Source organism: Artemia franciscana, chromosome 6 (genome assembly GCF_032884065.1).
Source record: "Artemia franciscana chromosome 6, ASM3288406v1, whole genome shotgun sequence".
In the NCBI taxonomy this organism is placed as follows: Eukaryota; Metazoa; Arthropoda; class Branchiopoda; order Anostraca; family Artemiidae; genus Artemia; species Artemia franciscana.
In genome coordinates this window covers 22914102-22932108 of record NC_088868.1, presented here as the reverse complement: position 1 = coordinate 22932108, position 18007 = coordinate 22914102, and the positions used below count along the sequence as shown (strand labels likewise).

At 33.3% G+C, this 18007-nt stretch overlaps 1 protein-coding gene across 1 annotated transcript; it reads left to right on the top strand.

The window, feature by feature from the left end:
• Positions 1-11235: 11235 nt before the first annotated feature.
• Positions 11236-12971, top strand: LOC136028197 (casein kinase II subunit alpha-like). The gene has a single exon (XM_065705912.1). It carries the CDS (start codon positions 11925-11927, stop codon positions 12954-12956), a length of 1032 nt encoding a protein of 343 aa, XP_065561984.1. The 5' UTR covers positions 11236-11924; the 3' UTR covers positions 12957-12971.
• The last annotated feature ends 5036 nt before the right edge of the window (positions 12972-18007 follow it).

The window sequence follows — 18007 nt, the reverse complement described above, 5'->3', positions numbered from 1 at the left end:
CGGCACGCTTTCTGTTCTTACTTTCTCTATCCGCCGCAAGCCTGTTTTCTTGCTGTTCTTGTGATTCCTCGGCACGCTTTCTTTTCTTACTTTCTCTATCAGCCGCAAGTGTTTTGGCATAGACTCTTTGAGCAGCTTCCTCGGCTGTTGCCATTGTAGGTTCTTCAGTCATTTTACAATTAAACATTTTTCCGTCCACGATCTTCTTAGAATTAAAAATTTGTCTTTTGAGCAGCTTCCTCGGCTGTTGCCATTATAGGTTCTTCAGTCATTTTATAATTAAACGTTTTTCCGTCCACGATCTTCTTACAATTAAAAATTTGTCTTTGAACGATTTTCTTAAATACCTTTAATGACGTCATCGTCATAACAAACATGACGACAACTAACTTCATATATCTATCTATCTATCTTCTATATATATAAAAATAAGTTGTCTGTCTGTGGATCTGTGGATCAGGTGACGTCATGTTTCTGTGTCGGCTGACGTCATGAAATTAGTTGTCAGGTGACGTCATGTTTCTGTGTCGGCTGACGTCATGAAATTAGTTGTCGTCATTTTTGCTTAGAGAAATCAGAGACTGGGACACCGGGACACAAATGACGACCGGGACACAGGGAATATAAATGACGACCGGGACACAGGGACATTACTACAAAGGGGACGCCGGGGTGCACAGGGGGATATATAAATGACGATGGCGACTCAGGGAATGGTCGATTAGCAATCACCATCAACAAAGCTCAAGGGCAATCATTAGAATCATGAGGTATAGATCTGAATACGGATTGTTTTCCCATTGACCATTATATGTTGCATGTTCAAGAGTCGGTAAACCTGACAATTTATTTATATGCACAGACAATGGGACAGCAAAGAATGTTGTATATTCACAAGTTTTACGTAGTTAAATACATATATATATATATATATATATATATATATATATATATATATATATATATATATATATATATATATATATATATATATATATATATATATATATATATATATATATATATATATATATATATATATATATATATATCTATATTCACAGGTGGGACATAGGGACACAACTACAATGGCGCGTAACTAATATGGCGCGTAACGACTTACGCGCGCGGGGGGGCTTGGGGGGGCGCGAAGCGCCCCCACCAACTAGGTGTAGGGGTGGCGCGAAGCGCCACCCCAACAGCTAGTATAGTATATATATATATATATATGTTTATATATATACAAGCTGTTGGGGTGGGGGACACCTAGTTGGTGGGGGCGCTTCGCGCCCCCCCAAGCCCCCCCGCGCGCGTAAGTCGTTACGCGCCATTGTAGTTGTGTCCCTGTGTCCCACCTGTGAATATAGATATATATCTATATATATAAAAATAAGTTGTCTGTGTGTGGATCTGTGGATGGATCAGGTGACGTCATATTTGTCCGCATATGACGTCTGAATTATTTCACACTAATACAAAAGAAGAAAAAAACTAAAAAAGTAAAAACTACAAAAAAAAACTAAAAAGAAAAAAAACTAAAAAAGCTAAAAAACTAAAAAAAACTAAAAAAAGGTAAAAATCTAATAACTAAAAAAAAACTGAAAAAAATAAAAAAAGGCAGACTACAAAAAAAAAATAAAAACTAATAAAAAAAACTAAAAAAGCTAAAAAACTAAAAAAACTAAAAAAAACTAAAAAAAGGTAAAAAACTAAAAAAAACTAAAAACTAAAAAAGAAAAAAACTAAAAAAAAAGGAAAAAACTGAAAAATAAAAGAGAAAAAGAAAACTAAAAAAATATGAATAAATATATATAAAAATAAGTTGTTTGTGGGTTATGTCTGTCTGTCTGTCTGTCGAGAGACGTCGTGTTTGTCCGCATATGACGTCTGAATTATTTCACACTAATACAAAAGAAGAAAAAAAAACTGAAAAAGGTAAAAACTAAAAAAAAAACTAAAAAGAAAAAAACTAAAAAAGCTAAAAAACTAAAAAAAAAACTAAAAAAAGGTAAAAAACTAAAAACTAAAAAAAACTGAAAAAACTAAAAAAAGGCAAAAACTAAAAAAAAAACTAAAAACTAATAAAAAAACTAAAAAAGCTAAAAAACTAAAAAAACTAAAAAAACTAAAAAAAGGTAAAAACAAAAAAAAACTAAAAAAGAAAAAACTAAAAAAAGGGAAAAAACTGAAAAATAAGAGAAAAAGAAAACTAAAAAAATATTAATAAATATAAAAATATAAATATAATATAAATTAGCAATCAACAAAGCACCGAGACACAAATGACGACCGGGACACAGGGAGTATAAATGACGACCAGGACATAAGCAGAAAAAAAAACTAAAAAAACTTAAAAAATGGTAAAAACTACAAAAAACTAAAAACTAATAAAAAAACTAAAAAATCTAAAAATCTAAATAAACTAAAAAAGAAAAAAAAGAAAAAAGGAAAAAAATTAAGGAGAAAAACAAAACTAAAAAACGAATGTATATACAGACCGGGACACCGGGATACAAATGACGACCGGGACACAGGGAATATAAATGACGACCGGGACACAGGGACACAACTACAATGGGGACGCCGGGGGGCACAGGGGGATATAAATGACGACCGGGACACCGGGACACAAGGAATATAAATGACGCCCGGGACACTCAAAGAGAAATCACAGACTGGAACACCGGGACACAAATGACGACCGGGACACAGGGAATATAAATGACGACCGGGACACAGGGACATAACTACAAAGGGGACGCCGGGGTGCACAGGGGGATATATAAATGACGATGGCGACTCAGGGAATGGTCGATTAGCAATCACCATCAACAAAGCTCAAGGTCAATCATTAGAAAAATGTGGTATAGATCTTAATACTGATTGTTTTTCCCATGGACAATTGTACGTTGCATGTTCGAGGGTCGGTAAACCTGACAATCTATTTATATGCAGCGACAATTGGACAGCGAAGAATGTTGTATATTCGCAAGTTTTACGCAGTTAATTTGTATTGTATCCATCTATCTATCTATCTATATAAAAACGAGTTGTGTGTATGCATGTTTGTTTGTTTGTAAAAAGAGCGTTTGCATATGACGTCATTATTAGTGCATACGGCTTTGTATATGCACAGACAATGGGAAAGCCAAGAATGTTGTATATTCGCAATTTTTACGTAGTTTAACTCCTGCAGACGAAATGAATGCTTGCCTGAAAAATTCTAATTTATGGGCACACGTAAAAATATTAAAATTAACTACAAATATGCGTGTCCGATTGCAAAACGATGATTTTGGTCAAACATTTTCAGATCAATTGCTGGCAATTGGAAACGGAAAGCTTCCAGTAGTGGGAAAGCCAAAAATGTTGTATATTCGCAATTTTTACGTAGTTTGAAACACATATATAAATCTATCTATATTCACAGGTGGGACACAGGGACACAACTGCAATGGCGCGTAACTAATATGGCGCGTAACGACTTACGCGCGCGGGGGGGCTTGGGGGAGCGCGAAGCGCCCCACCAACTAGGTGTTGGGGTGGCGCGAAGCGCCACCCCAACAGCTAGTATATATATATATATATATATATATATATATATATATATATATATATATATATATATATATATATATATATATTTTTAACTACGTAAAACTTGCAAATATACAACATTCTTGGCTGTCCCATTGTCTGTGCATATAAATAGATTGTCAGGTTTACCGACTCTTGGACATGCAACATATAATTGTCCATGGGAAAAACAATCTGTATTCAGATCTATACCTCATTATTCTAATGATTGCCCTTGAGCTTTGTTGATGGTGATTGCTAATCGAACATTCCCTGTGTCCCCGTCGTCATTTATATATCCCCCTATGCCCCCCGGCGTCCCCGTTGTTGTTGTTTCCCTATGTCCCGGTCGTCATTTATGTCCCGGTGTCCCAGTCTGTAATTTCTCTTTGAGTGTCGCGGTCGTCATTTATATTCCCTGTGTCCCGGTCGTCATTTTTGTCCCGGTCTGTAATTTCCTCTTTGAGTGTCCTGGTCGTCATTTATATTCCCTGTGTCCCGGTCGTCATTTGTGTCCCGGTGCTTTGTTGATGGTGATTGCTAATCGAACATTCTTTATGTCCCGGTCGCTTTCTCTTTGAGTGTCCCGGTCGTCATTTATATTCCCTGTGTCCCGGTCGTCATTTGTGTCCCGGTGCTTTGGTGATGGTGATTGCTAATCGAACATTCTTTGTGTCCCGGTCGCTTTCTCTTTGAGTGTCCCGGTCGTCATTTATATTCCCTATGTCCCGGTCGTCATTTGTGTCCCGATTTCCCGGTCCGTATATTCGTCAGTCGACAAACATGACGTCAGTCGACACACAAACATGACGTCACTCGACACACAGACAACTTATTTTTATATATATAGATAGATGTCTTGGTGTCCCGGTCGTCATTTGTGTCCCGGTCTGTAATTTCGTCAGTCGACAAATATGACATCAGTCGACACACAAACATGACGTCACTCGACACATAGACAACTTATTTTTATATATATAGATAGATGTCTCGGTGTCCCGGTCTTCATTTGTGTCCCGATGTCCCGGTCTGTAATTTCATCAGTCGACACACAAACATGACGTCACTCGACACACAGACAACTTATTTTTATATATATAGATATATATATATATATATATATATATATATATATATATATATATATATATATATATATATATATATATATATATATATATATATATATATATACATATATATTGTGATTCCTCGGCACACTTTCTGTTCTTACTTTCTCTGTCAGCCGCAAGCCTGTTTTCTTGCTGTTCTTGTGATTCCTCGGCACGCTTTCTTTTCTTACTTTCTCTATCAGCCGCAAGTTTTTTGGCATAGACTCTTTGGGAAGCTTCCACGGCTGTTGCCATTGAAGGTTCTTCAGTCATTTTACAATTAAACATTTTTCCGTCCACGATCTTCTTACAATTAAAAATTTGTCTTTTGAGCAGCTTCCTCGGCTGTTGCCATTGTAGGTTCTTCAGTCATTTTACAATTAAACATTTTTCCGTCCATGATCTTCTTACAATTAAAAATTTGTCTTTGAACGATTTTCTTAAATACCTTTAATGACGTCATCGTAATAACAAACATGACGATAACTAACTTCATGATGACATGACGTCACAAGACAGACCCACAGACAACTTAATTTTTATATATAGATACTAGCTGTTATATATAGCTTTTACTATATAGATACTATATATATATATACTAGCTGTTGGGGTGGCGCTTCGCGCCACCCCAACACCTAGTTGGTGGGGGCGCTTCGCGCCCCCCCCCCCAAGCCCCCCCGCGCGCGTAAGTCGTTACGCGCCATAATAGTTACGCGCCATTGTAGTTGTGTCCCTATGTCCCACCTGTGAATATAGATAGATATATATATATATATATATATATATATATATATATATATATATATATATATATATATATATATATATATATATATATATATATATATATATATATATATATATATATATATATATATATATATATATATATATGGTTTTAACTACGTAAAACTTGCGAATATACAACATTCTTTGCTGTCCCATTGTCTTTGCATATAAATAGATTGTCAAGTTTACCGACTCTTGAACATGCAACATATAATGGTCCATGGGAAAACAATCTGTATTCAGATCTATACCTCATGATTCTAATGATTGCCCTTGAGCTTTGTTGATGGTGATTGCTAATCGACCATTCCCTGTCCCGGTGTCCCGGTCGTCATTTACATCCCCCTGTTTCCCCCGGTGTCCCCGTTGTAGTTGTGTCCCTGTGTCCCGGTCGTCATTTATATTCCCTGTGTCCCGGTCGTCATTTGTATCCCGGTGTCCCGGTCTGTATATACATTCGTTTTTTAGTTTTGTTTTTCTCCTTTATTTTTTTCTTTTTTTTTCTTTTTTAGCTTATTTAGATTTTTAGATTTTTTAGTTTTTTTATTAGTTTTTAGTTTTTTTTTCTTTTTAGTTTTTTTGTCCCGGTCGTCATTTATATCCCCCTGTTTCCCCCGGTGTCCCCGTTGTAGTTGTGTCCCTGTGTCCCGGTTTAGTTTTTTAGCTTTTTTATTTTTTTTATTAGTTTTTAGTTTTTTTTTGTAGTTTTTGCCTTTTTTTTAGTTTTTTTAGTTTTTTAGCTTTTTTATTAGTTTTTAGTTTTTTTTGTAGTTTTTGCCTTTTTTTAGTTTTTTTAGTTTTTTAGCTTTTTTATTTTTTTTATTAGTTTTTAGTTTTTTTGTAGTTTTTGCCTTTTTTTAGTTTTTTCAGTTTTGACGTCACCTGATCTAGTTTTTTCAGGTGACGTCACCTGATCCACGATCCACAGATCCACAGACAACTTATTTTTATATATATAGATAGTTTTTTTTTTTACTTATGTCCTGGTCGTCATTTATACTCCCTGTGTCCCGGTGCTTTGTTGATTGCTAATCGAACATTCCTTTTGTCCTGGTCGCTTTCTCTTTGAGTTTCGTCATTTATTTTTTTCTTTTTTAGTTCTTTTAGTTTTTACCTTTTTTAGTTTTTTTTAGTTTTTTAGATGAAAATTTTTTTTAGTTTTTTCCTTTTTTTCTTTTTAGTTTTTTATTGGTTTTTACCTTTATTTTAGCTTATTTTTCAGTTTTTTCCTTTGTTTTAGTTTTTTTTTATTTTTTATTTTTTTTAGTTTTTTACCTTTTTTTAGTTTTTTTAGTTTTTTAGCTTTTTTACTTTTTTTATTAGTTTTTAGTTTTTTTTTGTAGTTTTTGCCTTTTTTTTAGTTTTTTCAGTTTTTTTTTTAGTTTTTTATTGGTTTTTACCTTTATTTTAGCTTATTTTTCAGTTTTTTCCTTTTTTTTTAGTTTTTTTTAGTTTTTAGTTTTTTTAGTTTTTTACCTTTTTTTAGTTTTTTTAGTTTTTTTAGTTTTTTAGCTTTTTTATTTTTTTTATTAGTTTTTAGTTTTTTTTGTAGTTTTTGCCTTTTTTTAGTTTTTTTTAGTTTTTTAGCTTTTTTATTAGTTTTTAGTTTTTTTGTAGTTTTTGCCTTTTTTTAGTTTTTTTAGTTTTTTAGCTTTTTTATTTTTTTTATTAGTTTTTAGTTTTTTTTTGTAGTTTTTGCCTTTTTTTAGTTTTTTCAGTTTTGACGTCACCTGATCCAGTTTTTTCAGGTGACGTCACCTGATCCATCCACAGACAGACAACTTATTTTTATATATATAGATATATATATATATACTAGCTGTTGGGGTGGCGCTTCGCGCCACCCCAACACCTAGTTGGTGGGGGCGCTTCGCGCCCCCCCAAGCCCCCCCGCGCGCGTAAGTCGTTACGCGCCATAATAGTTACGCGCCATTGTAGTTGTGTCCCTATGTCCCACCTGTGAATATAGATATATATATATATATATATATATATATATATATATATATATATATATATATATATATATATATATATATATATATATATATATATATATATATATATATATATATATATATATATATATATATATATATATATATATATATGGTTTTAACTACGTAAAACTTGCGAATATACAACATTCTTTGCTGTCCCATTGTCTTTGCATATAAATAGATTGTCAGGTTTACCGACTCTTGAACATGCAACATATAATGGTCCATGGGAAAACAATCTGTATTCAGATCTATACCTCATGATTCTAATGATTGCCCTTGAGCTTTGTTGATGGTGATTGCTAATCGACCATTCCCTGTCCCGGTGTCCCGGTCGTCATTTACATCCCCCTGTTTCCCCCGGTGTCCCCGTTGTAGTTGTGTCCCTGTGTCCCGGTCGTCATTTATATTCCCTGTGTCCCGGTCGTCATTTGTATCCCGGTGTCCCGGTCTGTATATACATTCGTTTTTTAGTTTTGTTTTTCTCCTTTATTTTTTTCCTTTTTTTTTCTTTTTTAGTTTATTTAGATTTTTAGATTTTTTAGTTTTTTTATTAGTTTTTAGTTTTTTTTTCTTTTTAGTTTTTTTGTAGTTTTTAACTTCTTTTTAGTTTTGTTAATTTTTTTTTTACTTATGTCCTGGTCGTCATTTATACTCCCTGTGTCCCGGTGCTTTGTTGATTGCTAATCGAACATTCCTTTTGTCCTGGTCGCTTTCTCTTTGAGTGTCGTCATTTATTTTTTTCTTTTTTAGTTCTTTTAGTTTTTACCTTTTTTAGTTTTTTTTAGTTTTTTAGATGAAAATTTTTTTTAGTTTTTTCCTTTTTTTCTTTTTAGTTTTTTATTGGTTTTTACCTTTATGTTAGCTTATTTTTCAGTTTTTTCCTTTTTTTTAGTTTTTTTTTATTTTTTATTTTTTTTAGTTTTTTACCTTTTTTTAGTTTTTTTAGTTTTTTTAGTTTTTTTAGTTTTTTAGCTTTTTTACTTTTTTTATTAGTTTTTAGTTTTTTTGTAGTTTTTGCCTTTTTTTAGTTTTTTCAGTTTTTTTTTTTAGTTTTTTATTGGTTTTTACCTTTATTTTAGCTTATTTTTCAGTTTTTTCCATTTTTTTAGTTTTTTTTTAGTTTTTAGTTTTTTTAGTTTTTTACCTTTTTTTAGTTTTTTTAGTTTTTTTAGTTTTTTAGCTTTTTTAGTTTTTTTTATTAGTTTTTAGTTTTTTTTGTAGTTTTTGCCTTTTTTTAGTTTTTTTAGTTTTTTAGCTTTTTTATTAGTTTTTAGTTTTTTTTGTAGTTTTTGCCTTTTTTTAGTTTTTTTAGTTTTTTAGCTTTTTTATTTTTTTTATTAGTTTTTAGTTTTTTTTGTAGTTTTTGCCTTTTTTTAGTTTTTTTCAGTTTTGACGTCACCTGATCCAGTTTTTTCAGGTGACGTCACCTGATCCACGATCCACAGATCCACAGACAACTTATTTTTATATATATAGATAGTTTTTTTTTTTTACTTATGTCCTGGTCGTCATTTATACTCCCTGTGTCCCGGTGCTTTGTTGATTGCTAATCGAACATTCCTTTTGTCCTGGTCGCTTTCTCTTTGAGTTTCGTCATTTATTTTTTTATTTTTTAGTTCTTTTAGTTTTTACCTTTTTTAGTTTTTTTTAGTTTTTTAGATGAAAATTTTTTTTAGTTTTTTCCTTTTTTTCTTTTTAGTTTTTTATTGGTTTTTACCTTTATTTTAGCTTATTTTTCAGTTTTTTCCTTTTTTTTAGTTTTTTTTTATTTTTTATTTTTTTAGTTTTTTACCTTTTTTTAGTTTTTTTAGTTTTTTAGCTTTTTTACTTTTTTTATTAGTTTTTAGTTTTTTTTGTAGTTTTTGCCTTTTTTTAGTTTTTTCAGTTTTTTTTTTAGTTTTTTATTGGTTTTTACCTTTATTTTAGCTTATTTTTCAGTTTTTTCCTTTTTTTTAGTTTTTTTTAGTTTTTAGTTTTTTTAGTTTTTTACCTTTTTTTAGTTTTTTTAGTTTTTTTAGTTTTTTAGCTTTTTTATTTTTTTTATTAGTTTTTAGTTTTTTTTGTAGTTTTTGCCTTTTTTTAGTTTTTTTAGTTTTTTAGCTTTTTTATTAGTTTTTAGTTTTTTTTTGTAGTTTTTGCCTTTTTTTAGTTTTTTAGCTTTTTTATTTTTTTTATTAGTTTTTAGTTTTTTTTGTAGTTTTTGCCTTTTTTTAGTTTTTTCAGTTTTGACGTCACCTGATCCAGTTTTTTCAGGTGACGTCACCTGATCCATCCACAGACAGACAGACAACTTATTTTTATATAGATAGATATATATATATATATATATATATATATATATATATATATATATATATATATATATATATATATATATATATATATATATATGTTTTTAACTACGTAAAACTTGCGAATATACAACATTCTTTGCTGTCCCATTGTCTGTGCATATAAATAGATTGTCAGGTTTACTGACTCTTGAACATGCAACATATAATGGTCCATGGGAAAACAATCCGTATTCAGATCTATACCTCATGATTCTAATGATTGCCCTTGAGCTTTGTTGAAGGTGATTGCTAATCGACCATTCCCTGTGTCGCCGTCGTCATTTATATATCCCCCTGTGCCCCCCGGCGTCCCCGTTGTAGTTGTGTCCCGGTCGTCATTTATATTCCCTGTGTCCCGGTCGTCATTTATATTCCCTGTGTCCCGGTCGTCATTTGTGTCCCGGTGTCCCAGTCTGTGATTTCTCTTTGAGTGTCCCGGTCGTCATTTATATTCCCTGTGTCCCGGTCGTCATTTGTGTCCCGGTGTCCCAGTCTGTGATTTATTTTTGAGTGTCCCGGGCGTCATTTATATTCCTTGTGTCCCGGTGTCCCGGTCGTCATTTATATCCCCCTGTGCCCCCCGGCGTCCCCGTTGTAGTTGTGTCCCTGTGTCCCGGTCGTCATTTATATTCCCGGTGTCCCGGTCGGCATTTGTATCCCGGTGTCCCGGTCTGTATATACATTCGTTTTTTTAGTTTCGTTTTTCTCCTTTATTTTTCATTTTTTCCTTTTTTATTTTTTTTCTTTTTTAGTTTTTTAGCTTTTTTAGTTTTTTTATTAGTTTTTAGTTGTTTTTTTTCTTTTCAGTTTTTTTGTAGTTTTTACCTTTTTTTTAGTTTTTCTAGTTTTTTTTTACTTATGTCCTGGTCGTCATTTATACTCCCTTTGTCCCGGTCGTCATCTGTGTCCCGGTGCTTTGTTGATGGTGATTGCTAATCGAACATTCCTTTTGTCCCGATCGCTTTCTCTTTGAGTGTCGTCATTTATATTCCCTATATGCCGGTGTCCCGGTCGTCATTTGTGTCCCGATGTCCCGGTCTGTAATTTCGTCTGTTGAAAACATGACGTCAGTCGACACACAAACATGACGTCACCCGACAGACAGACCCACACACACACAGACAACTTATTTTTATATATATAGAAGATATAATAATATAGATAGATTAAAGATTAAAAGGGACACTAAATAAGTGTCAATAATTTAACTGCATAAAGTCAATAAAAGAGTTAAAAAGATATAACCTTGTAAAAAAAAAAGGCAACAATCTTGGCAGCATCATCAGCCTATGAAAAAAAAGAGAAAAAGAGGGAGAAATACTGTGATATTCTATTTATTTTATCTGTGATGAAGGGGACAAATTTTTTTTCATATCTTGAAGTAATGCTGCAAATGGGGTGCAAAATAGGGATGGGCTCAGAAACAGCTCGATGCGGCCGTAATCTGAATGGGATGTGACTTTTGGAGAAAAATACTTGCCGTCCGAGGGTTTGTTATTGCATTTTTGTAAGACGGAGGCACAACGAAACCCTCTTTCGTACAAGGGTTTCCAAACTAGCTTTTTCTAGGAGCAGAAAGTACGGCATATTGCCATTTTTGAAAATTATTTGCAAGGCTCTTTCAGATTGATTCAATTTATTTCCGATTCTTTGTGAGAGATGCCAGAGGTCAAACTGGACAAGCAAATTCAAGATGCGGGTGGACAAAAGACGGGTAAATACTCAAGGAGTGGGAAGGGGGACGCTAAATTGATATTCTGTGTAGGCTGATTTCTTTAAATTTTAAATTCACTGTCCTCTTTTCATGGGGAAACCCTTCTCTTTATTTTTGCTGATCGTTGTTAATGACGTAGTTTTTTTTACATGTATTACTATTTGTTATGTCGGCTGAGAAGTTTTATTTACAATATCAGTTATCACTAATTAGTGGTAGTGATTATGGTAAGAATAACTGCACAATGATCTTAAGCTTTGTTATTACAGTATTAGTATCAGATTTGTAATCAACATATAGAAATAAAATTCAATAACTTATAAACGTTGCTTTTCAGTTTTAATTTGAAATCAGTAGAAACAAACTAAAACACCAAGTAGAAACGTTTTGAACAATGGGAAAATTGTATGCTGACGTAAACTCTCACAAACCCCGAGAATACTGGGACTATGAGGCACATATTGTCTCTTGGGGAGAGCAGGATGATTATCAACTTGTTAGGAAGCTTGGAAGAGGAAAATACAGCGAAGTTTTTGAAGCTATTAATATAAGAGACAGTGAAAAGTGCGTAGTAAAAATTTTAAAGCCAGTAAAGAAGAAAAAAATAAAGCGGGAGATTAAAATTCTAGAAAACCTGACTGGTGGGACAAATATTATTTCCCTGCTAGCTGTTGTTAAGGATCCTGTTTCCAGAACGCCAGCCCTTATTTTTGAACATGTAAATAACACTGACTTCAAACAGCTTTATCAGACGCTGACAGACTATGATATCCGTTTTTACCTCTATGAGCTGCTTAAGGCCTTAGACTGTTGTCACAGTATGGGTATTATGCATCGAGACGTTAAACCTCACAACGTTATGATTGATCATGAAAATAGAAAGCTTCGTTTGATTGATTGGGGTCTTGCCGAGTTCTACCATCAAGGCCAGGAGTACAACGTTCGAGTGGCGTCAATGCATTTCAAAGGCCCAGAACTTCTAGTTGACTACCAGTTGTATGACTACTCACTAGACATGTGGTCTTTGGGATGTATGCTTGCCTCTATGATCTTCCGCAAAGAGCCCTTCTTCGACGGTCATGATAACTATGATCAACTGGTGAGGATAGCAAAGGTGCTTGGGACGGAGGAATTATTTGAATACCTTGATAAATATCAAATTGAACTCGATCCTCGTTTTAACTATATTCTTGGAAGACACTCCAAGAAACCCTGGAAGAGTTTTGACCACAGCAAAAATCAGCATCTCGTCTCACTAGAAGCATTAGATTTTCTTGACAAATTACTTCGATATGATCATCAAGAACGACTAACAGCTAGGGAAGCTATGGGTCATCCCTACTTCTTTCCTATTGTTGGTCGAGCCCGTTCACATGCAATATCGTCTTCACCAGCACCAGGAGGGAGCACTGTTGAGAGTGAATGAGCTATTCTCTTTTTAGGTCATCTTTTTATTTAGAAATATTAATTATTAGCTGTTGGGGTGGCGCTTCGCGCCACCCCAACACCTAGTTGGTGGGGGCGCTTCGCTCCCCCCAAGATCTCCCGCGCTCGTAAGTCGTTACGCGCCATATTAGTTACGCGTCATTGTAGTTGTGTCCCTGTGTCCCACCTGTGAATATAGATGTATGTATATATATATATATATATATATATATATATATATATATATATATATATATATATATATATATATATATATATATATATATATATATATATATATATATATATATACCTGTGAATATAGATGTATGTATATATATATATATATTACTAGCTGTTGGGGTGGCGCTTCGCGCCACCCCAACACCTAGTTGGTGGGGGCGCTTCGCCCCCCCCCCAAGCCCCCCCCGCGCGCGTAAGTCGTTACGCGCCATATTAGTTACGCGCCATTGTAGTTGTGTCCCTATGTCCCACCTGTGAATATAGATATATATATATATATATTATATATATATATATTATATATATATATATATATATATTATAATATATATATATATATATATATATATATATATATTGTTTTTAACTACGTAAAACTTGCGAATATACAACATTCTTTGCTGTCCCATTGTCTGTGCATATAAATAGATTGTCAGGTTTACCGACTCTTGAACATGCAACATATAATGGTCCATGGGAAAACAATCCGTATTCAGATCTATACCTCATGATTCTAATGATTGCCCTTGAGCTTTGTTGATGGTGATTGCTAATCGACCATTCCCTGAGTCGCCATCGTCATTTATATATCCCCCTGTGCACCCCGGCGTCCCCTTTGTAGTTATGTCCCTGTGTCTAAATAGATTGTCAGGTTTACCGACTCTTGAACATGCAACATATAATGGTCCATGGGAAAACAATCCGTATTCAGATCTATACCTCATGATTCTAATGATTGCCCTTGAGCTTTGTTAATGGTGATTGCTAATCGACCATTCCCTGAGTCGCCATCGTCATTTATATATCCCCCTGTGCACCCCGGCGTCCCCTTTGTAGTTATGTCCCTGTGTCCCGGTCGTCATTTATATTCCCTGTGTCCCGGTCGTCATTTGTGTCCCGGTGTTCCAGTCTGTGATTTCTCTTTGAGTGTCCCGGGCGTCATTTATATTCCTTGTGTCCCGGTGTCCCGGTCGTCATTTATATCCCCCTGTGCCCCCCCGGCGTCCCCATTGTAGTTGTGTCCCTGTGTCCCGGTCGTCATTTATATTCCCTGTGTCCCGGTCGTCATTTGTATCCCGGTGTCCCGGTCTGTATATACATTCGTTTTTTAGTTTTGTTTTTCTCCTTTATTTTTTTCCTTTTTTCTTTTTTTTCTTTTTTAGTTTATTTAGATTTTTAGATTTTTTTTTTTATATTTATTAATATTTTTTTAGTTTTCTTTTTCTCTTATTTTTCAGTTTTTTCCTTTTTTTTAGTTTTTTCTTTTTTAGTTTTTAGTTTTTTTTTGTTTTTTACCTTTTTTTAGTTTTTTTAGTTTTTTAGCTTTTTTAGTTTTTTTATTAGTTTTTAGTTTTTTTTTTAGTTTTTGCCTTTTTTTAGTTTTTTCAGTTTTTTTTAGTTTTTAGTTTTTTACCTTTTTTTTAGTTTTTTTTAGCTTTTTAGCTTTTTTAGTTTTTTTTCTTTTTAGTTTTTTTTGTAGTTTTTACCTTTTTTAGTTTTTTTTCTTCTTTTGTATTAGTGTGAAATAATTCAGACGTCATATGCGGACAAACACGACGTCACTCGACAGACAGACAGACAGACATAACCCACAAACAACTTATTTTTATATATATTTATTCATATTTTTTAGTTTTCTTTTTCTCTTTTATTTTTCAGTTTTTTCCTTTTTTTTAGTTTTTTTCTTTTTTAGTTTTTAGTTTTTTTTTAGTTTTTTACCTTTTTTTAGTTTTTTTTTAGTTTTTTAGCTTTTTTAGTTTTTTTATTAGTTTTTATTTTTTTTGTAGTTTTTGCCTTTTTTTATTTTTTTTCAGTTTTTTTTTAGTTATTAGATTTTTACCTTTTTTTAGTTTTTTTTAGTTTTTTAGCTTTTTTAGTTTTTTTTTTCTTTTTAGTTTTTTTTGTAGTTTTTACCTTTTTTAGTTTTTTTCTTCTTTTGTATTAGTGTGAAATAATTCAGACGTCATATGCGGACAAACATGACGTCACCTGATCCACACACAGACAACTTATTTATATATATATATATATATATATATATATATATATATATATATATATATATATATATATATATATATATATATATATATATATATATATATATAAATAAGTTGTCTGTGTGTGTGTGTGTGTCGAGTGACGTCATGTTTGTGTGTCGGCTGACGTCATGTTTTCGACTGACGAAATTACAGACCGGGACATCGGGACACAAATGACGACCGGGACATAGGGAATATAAATGACGACCGGGAAACTCAAAGCGAAAGCAACCGGGACACAAGGAATGTTTGATTAGCAATCACCATCAACAAAGCACCGGGACACAAATGACAACCGGGACACAGGGAGTATAAATGACGACCAGGACATACGTAAAAAAAAAACTAAAAAAACTAAAAAAAAGGTATAAAACTAAAAAAAACTAAAAAAAACTAAAAAAGCTAAAAAACTAAAAAAACTAAAAAGAAAAAAAATAAAAAAAGGAAAGAAAATTGAAAAATAAAGGAGAAAAACAAAACTGAAAAAAATAAAAATAAGAAAAACTAAAAAGGTAAAAACTACAAAAAGAAACTAAAAAGAAAAAAGAAAAAAAACAAAAAAAAGTAAAAACCAAAAAAAAACTAAAAAGAAAAAAAAAAGGGGAAAAAACAAAAATTTATTTCATCAAGTACCAATTCAAAAACGAATGTATATACAGACCGGGGCACCGGGACACAAATGACGACCGGGACACAGGGATGACGACCGGGACGTGTGTGTGTGTGTGTCGAGTGACGTCATGTTTGTTTGTCGGCTGACGTCATGTTTTCGACTGACGAAATTATAGACCGGGACATCGGGACACAAATTACGACCGGGACATCTATCTATATATATAAAAATAAGTTGCCTGTGTGTGTGTGGGTCTGTCGGGTGACGTCATGTTTGTGTGTTGACTGACGTCATGTTTTCGACTGACGAAATTACAGACCGGGACATCGGGACACAAATGATGACCGGGACACTGCCACATAGGGAATATAAATGACGACCGGGACACTCAAAGAGAAAGCGACCGGGAAACAAGGAATGTTCGATTAGCAATCACCATCAACAAAGCACCGGGACACAAATGACGACCGGGACACAGGGAGTATAAATGACGACCAGGACATAAGTAAAAAAAAACTAAAAAAAAGATAAAAACTACAAAAAAAACTAAAAACTAATAAAAAAGCTAAAAAACAAAAAAACTAAAAAATAAAAAAGGGAAAAAAATGATAAATAAAGGAGAAAAACAAAACTAAAAAAAATAAAAAAATATAAAACACTAAAAAAACTAAAAAAAAAGTAAAAACCAAAAAAAAACTAAAAAGAAAAAAGGGGAAAAATACATAAATTTATTTCATCATATACCATTTCAAAAACGAATGTATGTACAGACCGGGATACAAATGACGACCGGGACACAGAGAATATAATCCGGGACACCGGGACACAAATGACGACCGGGACACAGGGAATATAAATGACGACCGGGACACAGGGAATATAAATGACGACCGGGACACAACTACAACGGGGACGCCGGGGGGCACAGGGGGATATATAAATGACGACGGCGACACAGGGAATGGTCGATTAGCAATCACCTTCAACAAAGCTCAAGGGCAATCATTAGAATCATGAGGTATAGATCTGAATACGGATTGTTTTCTATTTTTAGCTGAAAGAGGCCTGCCCGTATCTGGAAAAGTGGGAAGGCAGTCTCTTTGGGCCTCCTGCCGCAATAATCTAAACATATTGCGATTTCTCTATATCTCTGTTTCTCTTTTTTCATTCTCTGTTTCTCTAGATTTCGGATGGAAGTTTCATTGTTCTTATATAATTCTTGAAAATTTGACTTCTTCTGCTACTGTGATCACAGTATTTTAGTTATTGTAGTGCTTATCACAAAGTTTGACATAAGACAAAAAAAGCTAAAAAATTTGACAAAACCCGGGGTCGAACCGGGGACCTCTAGAATCATGGAATCCGTCTAGCGCTCTCCCAACTGAGCTATTTCGGCTTATTGCCGAAACCCGGGGTCGAACCAGGGACCTCTAGAATCATGGAATCCCTCTAGCGCTCTACCAACTGAGCTATTTCGCCTTATTAAATTTGATGTTACAAATAGTTTATGATGAGAATAATTAATTAGAAATCAATCATAGCTTAATTTCAAATGCCTTGAGCCATTATTTTTGGGAGGATTAAGAATTATTCTTGGATCTGGAAACCCAATAAATATTATGACACTAGTAGAATTGACTTCTATGGATCCAGTTTCTGCATCAAAACACTTAAAAACAGCTTGCTATTAATAATTCGGGTAGAAGTTTCATTGTTCTTATATAATTCTTCAAAATTTGACTTATTCTGCTACTGTGATACTAGTTATTATGTATTTAAGTTATTGTAAAGCTCATCACAAAGTCTGACACAAGACAAAAAAGAAGTTCGAAAATATGCGAAAACCCAGGAGTCGAACTGGGGACCTTCAGAATCCGTCTAACGCTCTCCCAACATAGCAATTTTGGCTTTTTAAATTAGATGTTACAAATAGTTTATGATGAGAATAATTAATTAGAAATCAATCATAGTTTAATTTCAAAATTTTTAATGCCTTGAGCCTTTATTTTTGGGAGGATTCTGTATTATTTTTGGATCTGGGAACCCAATAAGGAATTTCTCAGAAATTAAGTTTTATTATAGACTTCAGTATTTTTTGCACACATTAGCTAGCAATACTGAAGACCTCATTCCTCGAGAAGATCAATAAACTAT